Below are 16,017 nucleotides of genomic sequence, written 5' to 3' on the forward strand. Positions count from 1 at the left end.
TGTGCAACGCGGGAAGTTCCAAGCCATTTAACATCCCTACTCGTTGTGACACATACGTATTTCTGCCTGATTCCTTGTTTAGAGGTAGAACTGAAAGTATATGCAAACTAATATAGATGATCCTGTTGCATTACTGCTGAAACTAACTATTGCAGCATCCTACCCCACTTGAAAGAGAAAGATGCTCTGTCGACACCTTTCAGGTAGTCTGGCTGACACTAAATTCTTCCAGGCGTCTCGCGATGCACAAAATCGTGTGTCAGCGAGTGCACGATAGCCTAGAAAAGCAAAACCCGCATCTACTTGAACATATCTGTACATGTGGCAGTATGCTCAATACTGCGTCATGATCGATTGCTGGACCCATATGTTCAGTCCTATCTATGTCATAGAATGGCCCAACATTTAAAAGCCCTCGGCACCATTTACCATCGCTTCCTCTTTTCTCCCTTAGTCTCAGCACCCATCCTACATTTACGGAAATCCTTCGCTGAACTCACGGAGTAAAGGTTCATCAATATTGACTGCGCCTCTCTATTAGGACGTCATGCGAAGTTCGTGCGTGATCGCTCTATCCCCTTTGTATTCAAACTTTGTTTCCTACTCAACGTGCCGTCAATCCGCACCAATTCCAGAGTAAATGCAGCGATACTCACAGAACACTATGCGCACGGTGCACTCTAATGACATTGGTTAATTTCCGACCGTCTTCTTTCACGGTTTAGCGACCTCACGGGAAACTAGATACGAGTGGGAACGTACGTTTCTCCTTATTATTCACTGTCAACCCTATTAACGTTTGCGCATAAACCGCCATTTTCAAATGGTGCATTTCAGTCCCCAAATAAAGGCAGTGACGAGCAGAATCATAGCAGATCATGGGCTTGATCCATTCAGCTAGTCAATTGAGATCTTCTTTTGGGATGTCTAGCGGCTTTGCACATCGTCTTTGGATATTCCTGCTGTGTAAATGCCAGCACAACGCGACACTTCTTGGGCTCTGGCCCTGTAGTAAGGCTCACGTGAGATGTTGCAGGTCGATCCCATCAGGTGCTACAAACCTTCGACTATATAATGTCGCATTCCAACTTCACACCATATCAAACTAATGTCTCCTCCTAACACTGATCTACTAGATTTCTTGTCCGCCGAACTCACTCAGCGGGTCAAGGAGCACATGAACCAAGCCCTGCTCCAGTTTATACGACCGAATTCCGCGTCTCAGTATGCTCAACATGCTCCCGAGTTGGCAAACTTCCGCGAGGCCATCGCGCATAGCGACTCGAAGGACGATATTGATTTTCTACGCAGCTTCCGAGAATTTGTTCCCACCACAGACTATGAGCCTTACAAGCCATACATAGCAAAGTTTTTTGCGACCCAATGCAAGGAGTCTGACGTAACAGACCTGTTCGCCCCAGGACTGCCTTACTGCTTAGCCATGTCCAGCATGACATCTGGCAAATCATTAAAGATGTTTCCAACATACTGGCCCGCTCCGCACTTGTTGCACCACCCTCTATATCTGTCGCTTCCTCATTCAGAGGGTAGTACCTTATCACCATCTTCTTTGAGTTTCGGGCAAGTCCTGAAATTGCATGGTGAGGACGGTCAGAGCTCCAAGACGTTGCCGGTCTGCTCTTTAACCGTCGGTTTTCTCCGAATGCAAAAGAATTGGGACATCGAGTATGATATGGACAGACTCAACTTGTGGGGTAAGTCCGTTGTGCTACTTTCTTTCCCTTGCACCTGCTGATATCCAGGCCACTTGTAGTTCCGGGGAAAACAGACCCATACGCGATTTCCTTGGTGAAGGGCTTTCGTGCTTTCTTCCTTTTGAACGCGCTATTTGCACTCGCTGACCGTCGGGTGACAACCATTCGCTTCCTCTTCGCCAATGTATTCGTCAATCTATTGCAATACATAGAGGAGGAGTGGACTCTACTTATCGACTGCATCGAGAAAGGGATCATTCCAGATATAGAAAAATTAGACCATTTGCGAGAACCTTTGGAGGTTGTATTTGCGTTGATTATTACTTTTCATTCAACTCACAAATCCCCTCAGAAACATTTTACTCCAAACCCTACTCGTGCTGCCGAACTTCGCGAAATTGGACCTCCTGGAACCTAGGGATGGGCCGTCCGTGTGTGGCCTGACTTGAAAAAGTTCATCGGGATCACTGGAGGCTCCGCTGCTGCATCCGTTCCAAAGGCACGTCAAATGTGGAAGGTTTACTATGCAACTAACTGATCGACACAAGGTTACTCACACCCTTGGACCTTCTGTCACGATGCAGGCTCCTTGTTATGGCAGTTCAGAATGTTTTATCGCCGTACCATATTTCAACGGCAACCCTAATACCGACTTCAAGATGGTGCCCGTAGATGGGGTCACCGAGTATCTGGATGTGCGTTCCAACGAGCCTTCTGAGCGTGTATTGTCCGCTGTAAGGACCATTTACTGCATTCCGGCTTTGTGTACTCATCCCTGCCGCAGTGGGAGCTTGAGACTGGAGGGCATTATGAGCCCGTCTTGACGACCCGCAACGGCATGTGGAGATACCGCATTGGCGATGTCGTCGTCGTTAAAGGCTTTGCGCCAGACGACGGATTACCCGTCATCAATTACCTTCATAGGCGAGAGTAAGTTATCAGATGATTGATTTGCGACTTTGCAACTGAGATGCCTGCTGAGGAAGTGGCTCGCTTAATCTGGCGTATGGATCAACGTGTACAGAATCGCAACTGACGAACGCGATCGTATCTGCATCTGAACGATGGATCGGCCAGATCATAGATTTCACTGTTGTAGCTGACGACCGAATCGCTCCAGTTACTTATGGGTACTTGGTAGAGATTGAAGGGGAAATAGGTTCGTGCTTGCTTGGGAGCTCCTACGCGTGACTTGTGCTGATGATATTTACAGGAAAGGACGCGAAAAAGGCGGTACAGCATACTTTTGAAGACCTCGCGAAAAACAATGAGTATCATCTTGCGTTTTTGCAAGCGAGAAGAAGAAAGCCAACCATCCGTCTCGTGGAGAGAGGCACGTTCACAGAATATCGCAGGCAGAAATGCGACAAGACGAATATCTCGATGGGCCAAGTGAAGGTTCCCATCGTCCTATCCAACGAGACGTTTAAGGAATGGTTCCTGCAGAGAGTCGTCATGGAGCTGTAAGGTATTACACAAGAGTCTAATTCGATTTTGGTCGTTGAAATTGTTGTCGAGATGTCGAGGGTCTCTTGTACTGATAAGCATGTGTATTTCGATTTTTTTTGTTCTCCGCGGGCGGCCTCGCAACCAAGAGAACCGGATAAGCTTAGCTGCTTAAAGTCAACATTTATATCATCTGGCAAAAGCCAACGTTCAGTCCCAGGAAAGTTTCAAGCAAAAATAGAAAAGTGATAGTACACTAGGTGATGCGATTTGTAAATATAACAGTACAATGGTCAGGCGTGCGCATGTCAGAGAAATACATGTGTGCTAGGTTTATTCGGACTCGGAAGAAATATCATGCTACTTGGTACTTGGCTAGCGTAAGGCTGCGATCAGCTCCAATACCACATGTCAGATATCATGCAGCAGTGCACCGCTCAAGAAGACCGCTCTGGCTCAGACATCATATCCCAATCGCTGCCACTGTCCGGGCAGTCGTCACCAGCCGACGCGTCCGACCAGGACTCACTAGAACTCCCACTAACACTTGCAGATCGACTGATCGGGATCAGAGGGCGCTGTGTCCACGATAGCTGGGAACCAGCATCTGAGAGAGGGATTCTACGTAGCGCCGGTGAAGACGCTTCGTCACTCTCATCATCAGATTCAAACTCAAAGACACTCGAAGGAACCGAAGGCGAACGGGGCGGATCATGGATCGGTGTCGAAGGGATGGAAAAGTTATACGGGGAAGGCGAAGACCGTCGCGAGGCATCATCCACCTCCTGCAACGGGCTCCATCTCCTCCGGCTCTCCCCGAAATCAAGATATCCTCGCATAGCTTTGGAGATATCCACAGCGCTGGTGTTGGGCGAAGGCGGCACAGAACCATAAGTGGAGGAATCGCATGAAGATGAGGAAGACGACATATCAGAAGCCCACGGGTCGATGATCGTGCAATCAGGTAGGCGCGGCGCGTTCCCATCGCGCAGAGTTTCCGTGCTCGACACCTTCCTGACCCTATTATGCTTCTCATCCCATTTCACCATCTCCTCTCTCTCCGTCGCGTGTCGCGCGAACATCTCATCCCACAGCGTCGGCACCAGGTCCCTGTGCTTCAACATATTCCTAAGCGCCCACTCCGTATCAAGCATCGCGAGGTACGTGACGTCCTTCCACACGCCAACCACGCCCCGTCTCTCAGGCTTCAACACCGACCGTCGTCGGGTACCTTCGTGTCTAAATCCCTGCCCCACAAAAAGACGCATCGCGCGGTCTTTCTGGGCGTCATCCATGAGCACCGCTTGGATACGATGGAACTTGAGATCTTCAAACGCCCATTTCAGCGCAAGCTCCACAGCTTCGCAAGCATATCCCTTGCGTCGATGGCTTTCAGAGATGATGATCCCCACGTTTGCTTCTTGTGCTGCGCTCTGCGCAGGGGCAGCGGTGACATACACGAGGCCAATCGGTTCCCCTCCATTGGGGACTTCTTCTTCTCCTTCCTCTAAAGGAATGGTGAAATCGCCCGTTATTTGCACTTCGTACTTGTCCCTCAACATCACGATGGCGCATAGCAAGCAGTCTTCTGCGAAATTGATTAGGTATGGGACAGGCGCTTGCATGGGCTCTACTGCGCCCTCCATGAGCTCGTTCCACAGAACGCTGAGGAGCGCATTTTGGTAGTTGGAGAAGTCGAGTGGCGAGAGAGCCACATTTTGTGACTGAGTTAACATGACAAGGCGAGCGATAGAGCAAGGAGCGGAGCTGCTGCGGCACTGTCGTGGCCAAAAGATATATATTCACTTCAAAGGCGCCCACAGCAATCAGCGGGTGTTGCACAGCTAACAAAGATCACTGCTAAATTTGGTTTGTGAGATGTAACCAACCTACTTGGGCAGGGCGATTCGAGCATTGAAGACAGGGGTGCATTCTCACGACTGAAACACGAGGAGCGTTAAACCAATTGGAACCACGTTCTAGACGAACATTCCTAGGCATTACACGTTATACGGCGATTTGCCTCCAATGGTCCGATCAAGCTCTAGTGTCAAGTGCGATAAGTAAGGCCCATTATATAATAATACAGGTTGTCTGAAATGAACGTTCGATTTATATCCCTCCAAAGGGCACGAGGGGTGCTGCCTCCGTGACATCGAGCGTCAGCGGGATATCCATGATCCACCTCACCATCATGTCCTATGGATACCATGAGCGAACGGACCTCGACTTGAAATACATCACTCACCAAGGCAGCCTCAGGTTGGTCGTAAGGAACCATGTGCCTGAAAAGATAAGTGGTTAATTATCAAGAACACGAAAATAAGGTATAGATTTCTGACCCAGATTCATAAACAGTCACAAAAGTGACGTTTCCAGCGCCAGAACCAGCGCCACCGGCAGACCGGACAGTACCAGCGACCTTTCCAGAACGCAGCGTTACCCACTGCTCAGTCGGAGCCGTAGAGAACTCGTCCAAGAAGATGGTATCAAGTTGTTCGACCCACCGCTCGTTACCCTGCATCATACGTGAGCCTACGCCACACAAACCTGAATGATGACATATGCACCATGTAATTGCACATCATATCTGAGAACGGCATCAGAAATGCGTAGCCACGGTAGATAGAAGTTCTACTCACCCGCATTACCAGCGTAGATCAACAGCCTGACGCCATCATTGATCATATCCGTCAACAACAGAGGCGTGTTCCGCATCGAATCGCCCTGGAGCATGAACGCCTGGTTGACAGCCATGTTGCAGGACTCGAACTTGCGCTGCGGGTTCACACCGAGTGCAGCTTTCACCTCAGGATCATTCATGAAAGTCTCGATCCAGCCCATCTGGCGGTAGCACAGAGGCCCGTCTTTCTCACGATCGCATTTGATACGCGCATCGTAAGGGTTAAGACCGGATTCTGAAGGGCGAGAGGTTCAGGCATGATTCAGATCTCGTAACAGCAGCAGCACATACGTTGGATGGGAGCATAGAGCTGAGAGTTGCAATACAGCGTAGCAGGTACACAAGTCAACCGAGAGTTGAAATCACGACAAGACTTGATCAGTCTCTGGCAGGTCGGGACTTTGCTCCTCAAAGCAGTGCATTCCGCACCATCGGGGTCATCATAGATCGCGTACGGTCCTTCGCAGAGGTAATCGGGTATCGACGCCATTTGGATGTAGTTGTCCGTCATCCCGTTGCCCATCATGACAGACGCGAGGTTGATCTTGATAAGTCCCGCATCGGGCGAAAGAGGAAGGAGTTGGTTCTCTGTGTAGATGACGTTCGCGATGTGCGGGACATAAGTGCCTCCGTAGCTCTCTGCAGCGAGATGGAAAGGCTGAGTGGAGTATTCGGGGAAGCGCCCGAGGAAGAGTTCCATGAATGCATAAACATCCTTTCCAGCCACAGGGCTCGTGTCGACGGTGCTCCCGTCTTCAGAGTAGGAGAATCCGACGTTGATAGGCTGGTCGAGGAAGATCACGTTAGCGTGGGTATTCCAGCTGTGGGGGTTAAACGTCGTGTTGGCGCCTCCGTCTGCGATATTACACGGACCGAGCTCGAACAAGAGACCAGTGGAGGAGCTACATCCTGGGCCGCCATTAAGCCACATCACAAGGGGCGCATCTTCCGGAGAGGTGCGTGACTCAAAGAACCTAAAAAAAATCGAATAAGATTATGACCGAACAACAAAAAAGAAAAAAGATGGCATCAATTGAAAAACTAACCAGAAGAACAAATGTTTGTCGTCGGTGATATCGAGGTAACCGGAGTACTGCTTCACCGAAGGGTCACATAGCTTAGGCTCCGTGACCCTGAGCTTATAGTCGCTAAAATGAGGGTGTTGAACCAGCTCGTCTGCGGTGTTGTTTTAGCTTCATCGAGAAGGGAACCGGATCGACTTACAGGTTAACCCGTGTTGTTTGATGAATTGCTTTCCGTCTTCGTACCATTCATGCACTCTTTCGGTGTCTGGGAGGTGGAAGAGGCTGTTCTGAACGGGGCTAGTCCCACCGAGAACGACTTGGGTGTTCTCGGCTGGCGCTGCGAGGATCGCTGGTGCGATGAGGGCGAGCGGGAGGAGACTGAGGACCTTCTTCATATTGAAGGTGATACGATGACAGCTAGCACTGTCTTACTTCGTTCAAGTACGAGAAGTGGGACTTGTGGGATTGCGGACCGTGACCACAGCTTTGTTTGGCAGCAAACAACCGTGTAACACAACTAACATGCTGCCAATGCGTGTGACCTCCCGAGTAGCCTCGACATGATTTTCGGCCGCTCCGGATAAATTATCTTGACCTTGCATATGTTGTCCGCATGTAGCTGGAGCCGATAATCAAGGACCTGCACTTAAGAAGTTAGGCCATCAGAAAATCCACGGATGATATCATACGGTTGTGATCCCAGGAAGTTTGATGGGCGCCGTAGAAAATAATTTGATAGTCAGCTGCACTGCCCATGGCCAGGAATCTTTCGTACTGCAGCCACGAGTATATCCCACCAATTATATTGATTATTCGTAGTAAGTATCAGTCCATTTCGCACCAAGCGCCCATAGCAGATGCTACGATACGATAAATGCTTACGAACAGCTTTATGTATGTATAACAAGCGACTGAGAGTGGGTGTACAGCGTCCTGCACTAATATACCCTGCACCATGACCCCAGAAGAAAGAGAGCTACAGGCTGCGCAGAGGAGCGGGTAGAAGGGGCGAATCTAAAGTGTCCCAGAGGTATATAGTGCATTCGCAACAATAAAACCGATGACAACGGCTGATGATACAACATAGTCACAGGCATAGGTAGTTGGGTGCGGGAGGTCGCGGGAGTTCCATGCAGGTATCTCAGGTCTTGAAAAGTAGGAATGCACGATATCAGATGTTAGGTTACGAGCGCGCTTCTCCTCAGGTTATCGCGAACGAGAACATCTTGCACTGGGATCAAGTCAGCATGGAAGGTCAAAGTAAAGACGAGTACATACCGTTCTCAAGGATGTATGTCGTCGATTTCGTGTCCTGTAAATTAAGCTCGGTTACCAAGAGTGCCTATAGATAATCACGAAAGATGATCTTACAGTCACTGATGTAAGATGGAAATAGTATAGTCGCTCGGGAGAATGCTCTTTTAGCAAGCCAGCGAATTTCTTTTTCAGGTCTGATAAGACGACAGGTCAGAGAGTGAGTTGACAGCAGAGGGTATGACTTGCATTGACTAGCACTTTCAAAGTCATTCGGCCGACTCCCGTAGCTGACGATGTAATCGGCCAAGCGAATGCCTGATGCGAGCTTGGCGCGCAGGATATCGCATTTATTTAGAAAGAGGATCAGCTCCGTCTTCTTCAGCAGGGGGTTGGACACAATAGCTTTCCAAAGAAGGAAAGAATCGGCCTGCCACAAGGAATGAGTAAAAGTCAGGGGGAGGAGATAAGGCGTACCAATCTATTTACGGATGGGTCTTCTTGGAGAACCTGGTCAAAGCAGCTTATGGGTGCCAGGAAAATGATGGCATTCATATCATCAAAGTACGGAACCCACGCGGCTCTCTACAAAAAAGGCAGGTGAGTCAAGACCTCGTTGATACAGTAGTACGCACCAGTGATCTTTGGCCGCCAACATCGAACACGCGCCAATCATGGCTCATAGGTGATCCCATGGAACCTAGTTAATAATCAATCAAGATGCGGTAGAAATGTTTATCGCGGCGCAAACCTGTTTTCATAGTGAATCGATGTTCCGAGACTCCGAGAGTCTTTAGCCGCGCGCGGAGAACATCATCTGAATTTCAAATGAGCGTGAATTATAAGCTATCGAGAATCTTACCATCAGTGGGGACGTATCGGGGTGAAGTCACGCGATCCAGTGCATCAAGGAAGCTGTAAAGCGATGAGAGCGAGATACTAGGCCATTATTGGAAACGTACAAGCCAGCCATCTCTTCTGGTCTCATCTTCTCGATGTCCATCAATTTTCGGATGATAGGATCCGTCCAGAGCCGTTTCATGTCTTCTGCGCAAGCGTTTAAAACCACACCAGGGTCGTCTGGGTCGGACCAGTCGATTAAATCCGCACTGTCGCAGCTGTTTCGGCCCATGAGCCGACTGAAGGTGTTCTTCCAGCCTGCGGAAGAGTTGACGCTGATCTCTTGCTGAATAGGAAGGGATTGGGCGGGATTGGCTAATTTGGAGAGCTGGGCGTGGCCATTGGGGAGAAGCTTCTTTATCAAGGTGACTTCAACTTGTAGTAATGGAGCTAAGCGCATCTTGAGCTTCAAATGTTCTGGGTTGAGTGGTGGGTATTCCTTGAGTGGTGGATTGGGTAGAGAAGAGGGATTTGACAAGTTAGTCAAGGAGGTGGAAGGGTGGGCTGAGGAATGTGCCTTGGACATTAGGTCCAAGATTGCGTGTATAGATTGAACGACATTGAGTTGGATGACGGCTCTCCAGGAGGCACGTTCTGAGCGGAAGGCCTAGAGGGATATGAGTATGAGTAAAGAAACCGTCGGAGATTAATCCGTCGTAACCTTAGGAGAGTTCATAAGTTGGAAGTCTGTAATGTACCCAAATGAAGTTAAATTGTAGTGTGACCATAAATAGAATTGGGGCTTACTTTTCAGTGTTGTCGATTTGCCTGAAAGCTATGGGGTGAGCTGACTGGAGCGGAGAGAAAGCTACAAGTGACTCGCCTGATTCGCTCTGACCTGGTGGGGGATTGTTAATGGGATGAAGTTGAAGGGTAGTATGAGCGCACCTAGGAGTAGTATCTTGATTGCCTTTGGACCTTTCTTCTCTGAGATACGTTGTTTGTTGAGCTCGTCGTCGATTGCGTCAGACACACGCTTTGCTTCTTGTTCCGCAGCAAGACGTTCCTCGCGTTCTGCAGGTGATTCTGTAGGAGGAGGTGCGATTGCTAGAGTGAGAGGATCATCTTCTGATATTCTGGGTCGTTTTGAGGAAGGCATGATGATGGAAAGAGGAAGTGGCGGTTGAGATGTGAGGTTGGGTGACGGTAGGAGACTAAAAGGTACATGTGGATCGGCGGTATGCTCCATAAAGTTGGATCCGGACTCGTCTTGTGACTTTGATCGCAAGCTGTTCCTGTCAGAGTATGACTGCCATCAAAGAGTACTTCTTGCTTCCTAGCTCAGTGCCTCGGTCCACATGTATTTCCGTTTTCATCTTGAGCGCCTTACGAGGTATTACTCACCCATTGACGGCCGTGTGATGTTGAGTCTGGCGAGGCCATTGGGTTTAGCATGAAATGGCCCCGTTGCCCCAACGCACAGCTTAGGTGTACCGATCAGGCAAAATTGTTCAGGTCATGGACCCCAGCGGCATGAAATGATTCTTGTCTTGAATTCCGCGATTCTGTTTCCATATACCTCCGTTATGTCAAGGGTATCTGCCGAAATCTCGCCCTCCGCCGATAACATATCCAGAGTCTCCATTTCCTAATACTGCTCTCTCACCATGGGTACAACATCAAACTTGTATCCAAGTGCCGGTTCCGATAAACTTCAATCCAATGGCAATACCTCTTACTCAAAACACAGTCTTCCTACCCCGCCTAATCGATCAACCACTCCACTCACTCCAACGCTTGACGGCGTTTGTGAGCTTTGTTATCGAGAGCCTCTGTGCGAACAATGTCATCTGCCGTGCCCGCCGGGGTCGTTAGAACATCACTGCACTTCAACGGCTACAGTCCTCCGTCCAAAAAATTTCATTGTCCGCCGCTCTAGTGTCGATGGAAGTAGAACTTATGTTTGGCCCGCGACAGCGACCATCGGAGGACCTACTTCTTTTTCACTTCTGGCGGATGGCAGCAACACGATCATTGTCATGCATCCATGTCATGTCGACGTCTGGGATTACGTTTGTCAGCACCTGGCTCTTTTCATCCGTTCTCGAACCCTGTCTTACATAGGCTCTCCCTCCATTTCGATCACTCTCCCCACTGGTCGTGGTTACACCAATGACACCCTCGATTAGTATGCATTTGACTCGATCCGTTATGGTCAAATGGTATCCCGCAGGTGTCAGGGGACGATAGCGCAGGTCCAACTGTTTCCGCGAATGTTCGTCAATATAGGGCAAATCATTTGAGCCCCTCGTCTCGTTCCCTGGCCTGTTTTCAGCTTAATTGTGTTTCCATTCCTGTCGATGCAGATCTAGTCCGGCGTTAATAGCGAGTCACATGCTTATCTCGAAGTATAGGTCATGTCATGTGCAAGGACATATGATCCTGCGCACTCTGAATATCAGGAAACTCGAATACCCTCCACGCGATAATCAGATTCATGACACTGACATGAGTTCTAATTAAGGTTCATGGAATTCAAGCCACGAGGTGATAATAGCTAGCCATGTCCACCCATACACTTGCTTTGATGCTGCGCCAGTGTGCTTTTAAAACAGTACTTATGATCCTATCATCAACCATTACTCCTCCTACAACAGAATGGCGCTCCAAGTAGCGCTCATACCTGGCATGTGAACCTACGGTCTTCCACTCGGTCACCTCGGAGTCTAGGCTTACTCCACTATCTCACAGGCGAAACCCCGACGATATCAGATTACTAGCATTTCAAGTGACTGCGGGCTACTAGCTCTACACTGCATACTACGCCTCAGTTCATGACGATTCTGACGCAGCCACCCCAGTACTATGCTGATCGTGATGAACCTACACAATCATTTGGTGCAAAGGATGTGAGAGCAGGCCCGAAAATAAATACACATGGTGCACAAGTCCAAAATAAAAAGAGGCAGTGCGCACGGAAGCAAAGCTAGAAGCTTAAACGCGATGGTTTAAATGTCCTCCCGTCCACTCCGTCATGAGAAAAGCCAAGCCTTTTTCAACGCTGTGGCTTGTCACTTTTACACAAAAACTCCACTTTCACCCGATTTTGCTCCATAATTGGGGTGATAAATTTAGTTTTAGGCTTACCCTCCCCAACGAGTTGGCGCTTGGAGTGATGGGATTTTTAAAAGTGCTCGTCACTCTGACGACTCGGCTTTCCGTCTCAGACATGGTGTTTTCTTGCATTACACTACACAAGAAATTGGGGCAAAATAATATACCTTTTAGGTTTATTCCTGTCGGCAATATATATTTTAGCGCTGCGCTTGCGTTACGAAATCAATTTATCTCCAACCCCAAAGAATTTGGTGCGAAATAAATGCTCTTTCGTCACGTCAACTTTTTCTTCTTGACCACCTTCTTTCATGTCGTCCGTCCCTCCAGTTCGCTCGACGCCTTCGTCGATGGAGACTCTCACTCCCCCTATTACTCCGAAGCTTAATGCAGACTCTACCTCACAGCCCTCAAAGAAGTTTATTGACGATCCCGAGCACGTCCCTGCGGACGTTAATATTCCAGATAACTACGTGTCGTACACTCTCAAACATCAAAAGTCTCTTCCCCCACTCGGTTGGGACAACTGGTACACAGAGTTAAACTGGTTACACGTTGCAATTCTCGCAGGCACGCCTGTCATCGGTCTCGTCGGCGCGTACTACACTCACCTTCGATGGGAAACCGCCGTTTGGTCAGTGGTATACTACTACATGACCGGTCTCGGTAAGCTTTGGCATTTACCTTGGAAAGCCTGTTGTCTCATCGTGCTTCCAGGCATCACTGCAGGTTACCACCGGCTATGGGCACACCGTTCTTACAACGCGTCGAAGCCCCTTCAGTATGTTCTTGCATTCGTCGGCGCAGGCGCGGTTGAAGGCTCTATCAAATGGTGGTCACGAGGACACCGTGCTCACCATCGTTACACCGACACAGATCCTTGACCCATACAACGCACACCGCGGTCTTCTATGGTCGCACATCGGATGGATGGTTGTCAAGCCCCGTCGCAAGCCTGGTGTTGCTGATGTTAGCGACTTGACAAAGAACGAGATCGTGAGGTGGCAGCACAAATACTACCTAAGCCTTGTCGTGATCATGGGCTTCCTCTTCCCCACTGTTGTGGCTGGCCTTGGCTGGGGTGACTGGCAGGGTGGTTATATCTACGCCGCTCTTCTGCGTCTTTGCTTTGTTCATCATGTATGTTTGTTGTTGCCTTTTGTTCCGATACATCGTTGACCTCGCGCATATAGTCCACGTTTTGCGTGAATTCGCTCGCTCATTGGTTGGGTGAAACGCCATTCGATGACAAACACAGCCCTCGCGATCACCTCGTAACTGCCCTCGTCACAATTGGTGAAGGATACCACAACTTCCACCACCAGTTCCCCATGGACTACCGCAACGCCATCAAGTGGTACCAATACGACCCTACAAAGTGGTTCATTTGGTCGTGCCAGAAGCTTGGCCTCGCAAGCCATTTGAAGGTATGTCTGTTGCAGATACGCTGAGGATACTTGATTCATCCCGGATCTATTAGTCCTTCCCTGACAACGAGGTCCGCAAGGGTCAGCTTACCATGCAACTGAAGCGTCTTCGCGAGACCCAGGAAACCCTGTCATGGCCTGCTGATAACAGTGACTTGCCCGTCATTTCCTGGGAGAGCTGTACGTACTTGTCCGCGTGTGCCAGATGCATTTTCTAATACATTCCGCGTAGACCTTGAACAAGCCAAGAGTCGTCCGGTCATCTGCATTGCTGGCTTCATTCACGATGTTTCAGACTTCCTTGACGATCACCCAGGAGGCCGTCACTTGTTGACGAAACACATCGGCCGAGACGCTACTACAGCATTCTTTGGAGGTGTTTATGACCATAGTAACGCCGCACATAACGTGAGGCATATTTTAGCTGTCGCGCGATCATATCTTTACTAATACCTTCTGCAGCTCCTTGCAATGAAACGTGTCGGCGTTCTTCACGGTGGAGCTCCACATGGTCTTGAAGATAAGGTCATCCCTCCAAGCCAGCGTCTTCGCATTGCACGATACAACGAGATCGGTGGCAGCGGTTACAGCTCGGCAGCCCACTCTGACGGCGAGGGTCTCCTCGGGTAAAACGGTAATATCCTTCCCCGTCCTAGATGCAGGATAGAACTTTTAGACTTTTATTACATTCGACCCGCACCTATTGACTCTGCATATATTCTCTTGCTCGCAATACCGGCTGTGCCATAAAAAGCATATTGACGCTTTTCTCCCAAATTTTCTTCATACGATACGCACGGCTCGCTGTTACGCCTTGTCATGTTTGCAATGGTAATACGAAAGGAGAATGTACGATATACATACTTTGATGTTATGCCTTTACGGTTGGAACTGGGTTGTTATCGCACACCAAGCATGATCACATAATTGATTTTGAGCTGGAGGCGCTGCTGACTCAGCTACACAAATGTCTTTTGCCTATTATTTCCTCACTGTGGTGGTGCACAATTGAACTAAGTTGATGGTGCTATGGTAAAGTCTTAGTACCTATGTGTTGTCAGACTCATGAAACAGAAGCATGATCCCTTCAAGTTTCTGTTTCTGACTCATGAGACTAGGTTATGAATAGTCTGACTACATTGAGAGAGAATTATTTTTGATGTTGTCCCCCTCAACTTTGATGTTCATGGATCCAAAGCATAAACCAGGCTGTCATAATCAAGCACAGTTAGGCATTAATTGCTGTAGCTGTATGCTCAGGCTGGCTCCCCAAGCCTAACTTGAACATGATGGTGCACAACTATCTTCCAAGTCTGTCTTAGAAAAATTACCATTGAGTGCATACAACAGCTCATTAACCTGGCCTGCTAAGAACAAACTACACTGAATGCAGTAGCCTATATACAAACAACAAAAGACTGGTAGCTCCATTAGAATCAACTCTGAGTATTACAGGGAGAAAAAAGCAATATGTCAGAAATTTCCAAAGGTGCCTTGTAAGGGACCCCTCTTGAGGTTAATTGAGGGATTGCAAGATCATCTGACATTTTTCCAAGTCAATTGGAGAAGACTTGCAATTAGCTTGCAAGTGTCAATTGAGCCTCACTTGCAAGATTTTTGAGTCTGCTTCCAAGGTGCTTCAAATGGGCTAGGGTACGGTTGAAAAATCCCCGCGACTTTTCAACAGCTGTTTATAAACAGACTGCCTCAGACCATTTATCAACAGGTGTTTTAAACAATTTTCAACTAATAGTTATTAACCGGTTGAAAAATATTTATCAACAGCGTGAATAATGATTTCGCAGTGAAAAAATGTGAAAAATTAGAATATCCAGTCAACGGGCCTCATTTTCGACAATGGCACTTTGTTCTGGTCCATCCAAAAGTCCTCCGAGTTGTCACTGCTGTGTCCAGTGTCCTCGGCAGGCATGTCATTGGTAGTTTGTTTGACTCATGTGGTAACAGCACGAAGGTCTCTGTTGATGTCACGAAACTTCACCGTCGGTTGTCGGTCGATAGGGTTCCTTTCGTGGTCTCATCTTTTCAGCCCAGCAATGAATGTCATACTACTGTCCAATTTGAATCATGTCAACAAGTGTCTGAGCAATCTGGTTAGCACGTATCGCCCATGTGAACTTCGATCCTGTCCGTTTGTCTGGCATGGAGTTAAAATTAAGGCTGGCGGGGTTGGAAGGGGTCCGATTGTACTTTTTCGAGCCTCACAAGTTGATTCAAAATGTTCCCACACGCCCTGGATTTATTCACAATTTTCAACAGGCCTTGGGACACGATGACTTTTCAACAGTGTTATTAACAGTTATTAACAGGTATTATAAACAGCTGTTGAAAAATATTGACTTTTCAACCATACCCTAAAATGGGCTTCATCATTTGAGGGCTTGCAATGCCTTATAAGGCATGCCAAGCAAAAATAACTTTTTCCAACATCACTAGTGTTCAATGTTTATTCCATTGTGGAAACAACAAGCTTGCTGAGTGGCAAGCAAAATAAT

At 48.3% G+C, this 16,017-nt stretch overlaps 5 protein-coding genes across 5 annotated transcripts; 2 read left to right on the forward strand and 3 right to left on the reverse strand.

The window, feature by feature from the left end:
- Positions 1–1,108: 1,108 nt before the first annotated feature.
- On the forward strand, positions 1,109–3,338 carry F5147DRAFT_756503 (GH3 auxin-responsive promoter; the record flags this gene model as incomplete). The annotated part of the gene is made up of 7 exons (XM_041440346.1): positions 1,109–1,715; positions 1,775–2,019; positions 2,134–2,232; positions 2,264–2,449; positions 2,500–2,645; positions 2,702–2,874; positions 2,929–3,338. The coding sequence occupies 7 exons, from the start codon at positions 1,109–1,111 to the stop codon at positions 3,180–3,182; spliced, it is 1,710 nt and encodes a 569-aa protein (XP_041299828.1). The 3' UTR covers positions 3,183–3,338.
- A 61-nt stretch (positions 3,339–3,399) lies between these two features.
- On the reverse strand, positions 3,400–5,244 carry F5147DRAFT_662035 (uncharacterized protein). The gene is made up of 2 exons (XM_041434750.1): positions 5,055–5,244; positions 3,400–5,005 (listed from the first exon to the last, which is right to left on the reverse strand). Exon 2 carries the CDS (start codon positions 4,895–4,897, stop codon positions 3,599–3,601), a length of 1,299 nt encoding a protein of 432 aa, XP_041299829.1. The 5' UTR covers positions 4,898–5,005; positions 5,055–5,244; the 3' UTR covers positions 3,400–3,598.
- Positions 5,245–5,273: 29 nt separating this feature from the next.
- On the reverse strand, positions 5,274–7,264 carry F5147DRAFT_766371 (Alpha/Beta hydrolase protein; the record flags this gene model as incomplete). The annotated part of the gene is made up of 8 exons (XM_041440765.1): positions 5,274–5,360; positions 5,410–5,446; positions 5,504–5,679; positions 5,732–5,751; positions 5,804–6,079; positions 6,136–6,818; positions 6,891–7,020; positions 7,069–7,264. 8 exons carry the CDS (start codon positions 7,262–7,264, stop codon positions 5,274–5,276), a joined length of 1,605 nt encoding a protein of 534 aa, XP_041299830.1.
- Positions 7,265–7,660: 396 nt separating this feature from the next.
- Positions 7,661–10,473, reverse strand: F5147DRAFT_623817 (guanine nucleotide binding protein, alpha subunit). Its single transcript, XM_041432641.1, has 13 exons — positions 9,912–10,473; positions 9,847–9,861; positions 9,771–9,791; positions 9,685–9,710; positions 9,086–9,630; positions 8,986–9,038; positions 8,875–8,940; positions 8,759–8,823; positions 8,601–8,708; positions 8,373–8,553; positions 8,241–8,320; positions 8,148–8,181; positions 7,661–8,100 (listed from the first exon to the last, which is right to left on the reverse strand). Exons 1-13 carry the CDS (start codon positions 10,210–10,212, stop codon positions 8,048–8,050), a joined length of 1,548 nt encoding a protein of 515 aa, XP_041299831.1. The 5' UTR covers positions 10,213–10,473; the 3' UTR covers positions 7,661–8,047.
- Positions 10,474–12,321: 1,848 nt separating this feature from the next.
- Positions 12,322–14,502, forward strand: F5147DRAFT_662047 (uncharacterized protein). Its single transcript, XM_041434751.1, has 7 exons — positions 12,322–12,743; positions 12,795–12,889; positions 12,954–13,217; positions 13,271–13,504; positions 13,558–13,684; positions 13,737–13,912; positions 13,967–14,502. The coding sequence occupies exons 1-7, from the start codon at positions 12,389–12,391 to the stop codon at positions 14,132–14,134; spliced, it is 1,419 nt and encodes a 472-aa protein (XP_041299832.1). The 5' UTR covers positions 12,322–12,388; the 3' UTR covers positions 14,135–14,502.
- The last annotated feature ends 1,515 nt before the right edge of the window (positions 14,503–16,017 follow it).

The sequence above is a fragment of the Suillus discolor genome (genome assembly GCF_016758755.1).
Source record: "Suillus discolor strain FC423 chromosome Unknown F5147scaffold_1, whole genome shotgun sequence".
In the NCBI taxonomy this organism is placed as follows: domain Eukaryota; kingdom Fungi; phylum Basidiomycota; class Agaricomycetes; order Boletales; family Suillaceae; genus Suillus; species Suillus discolor.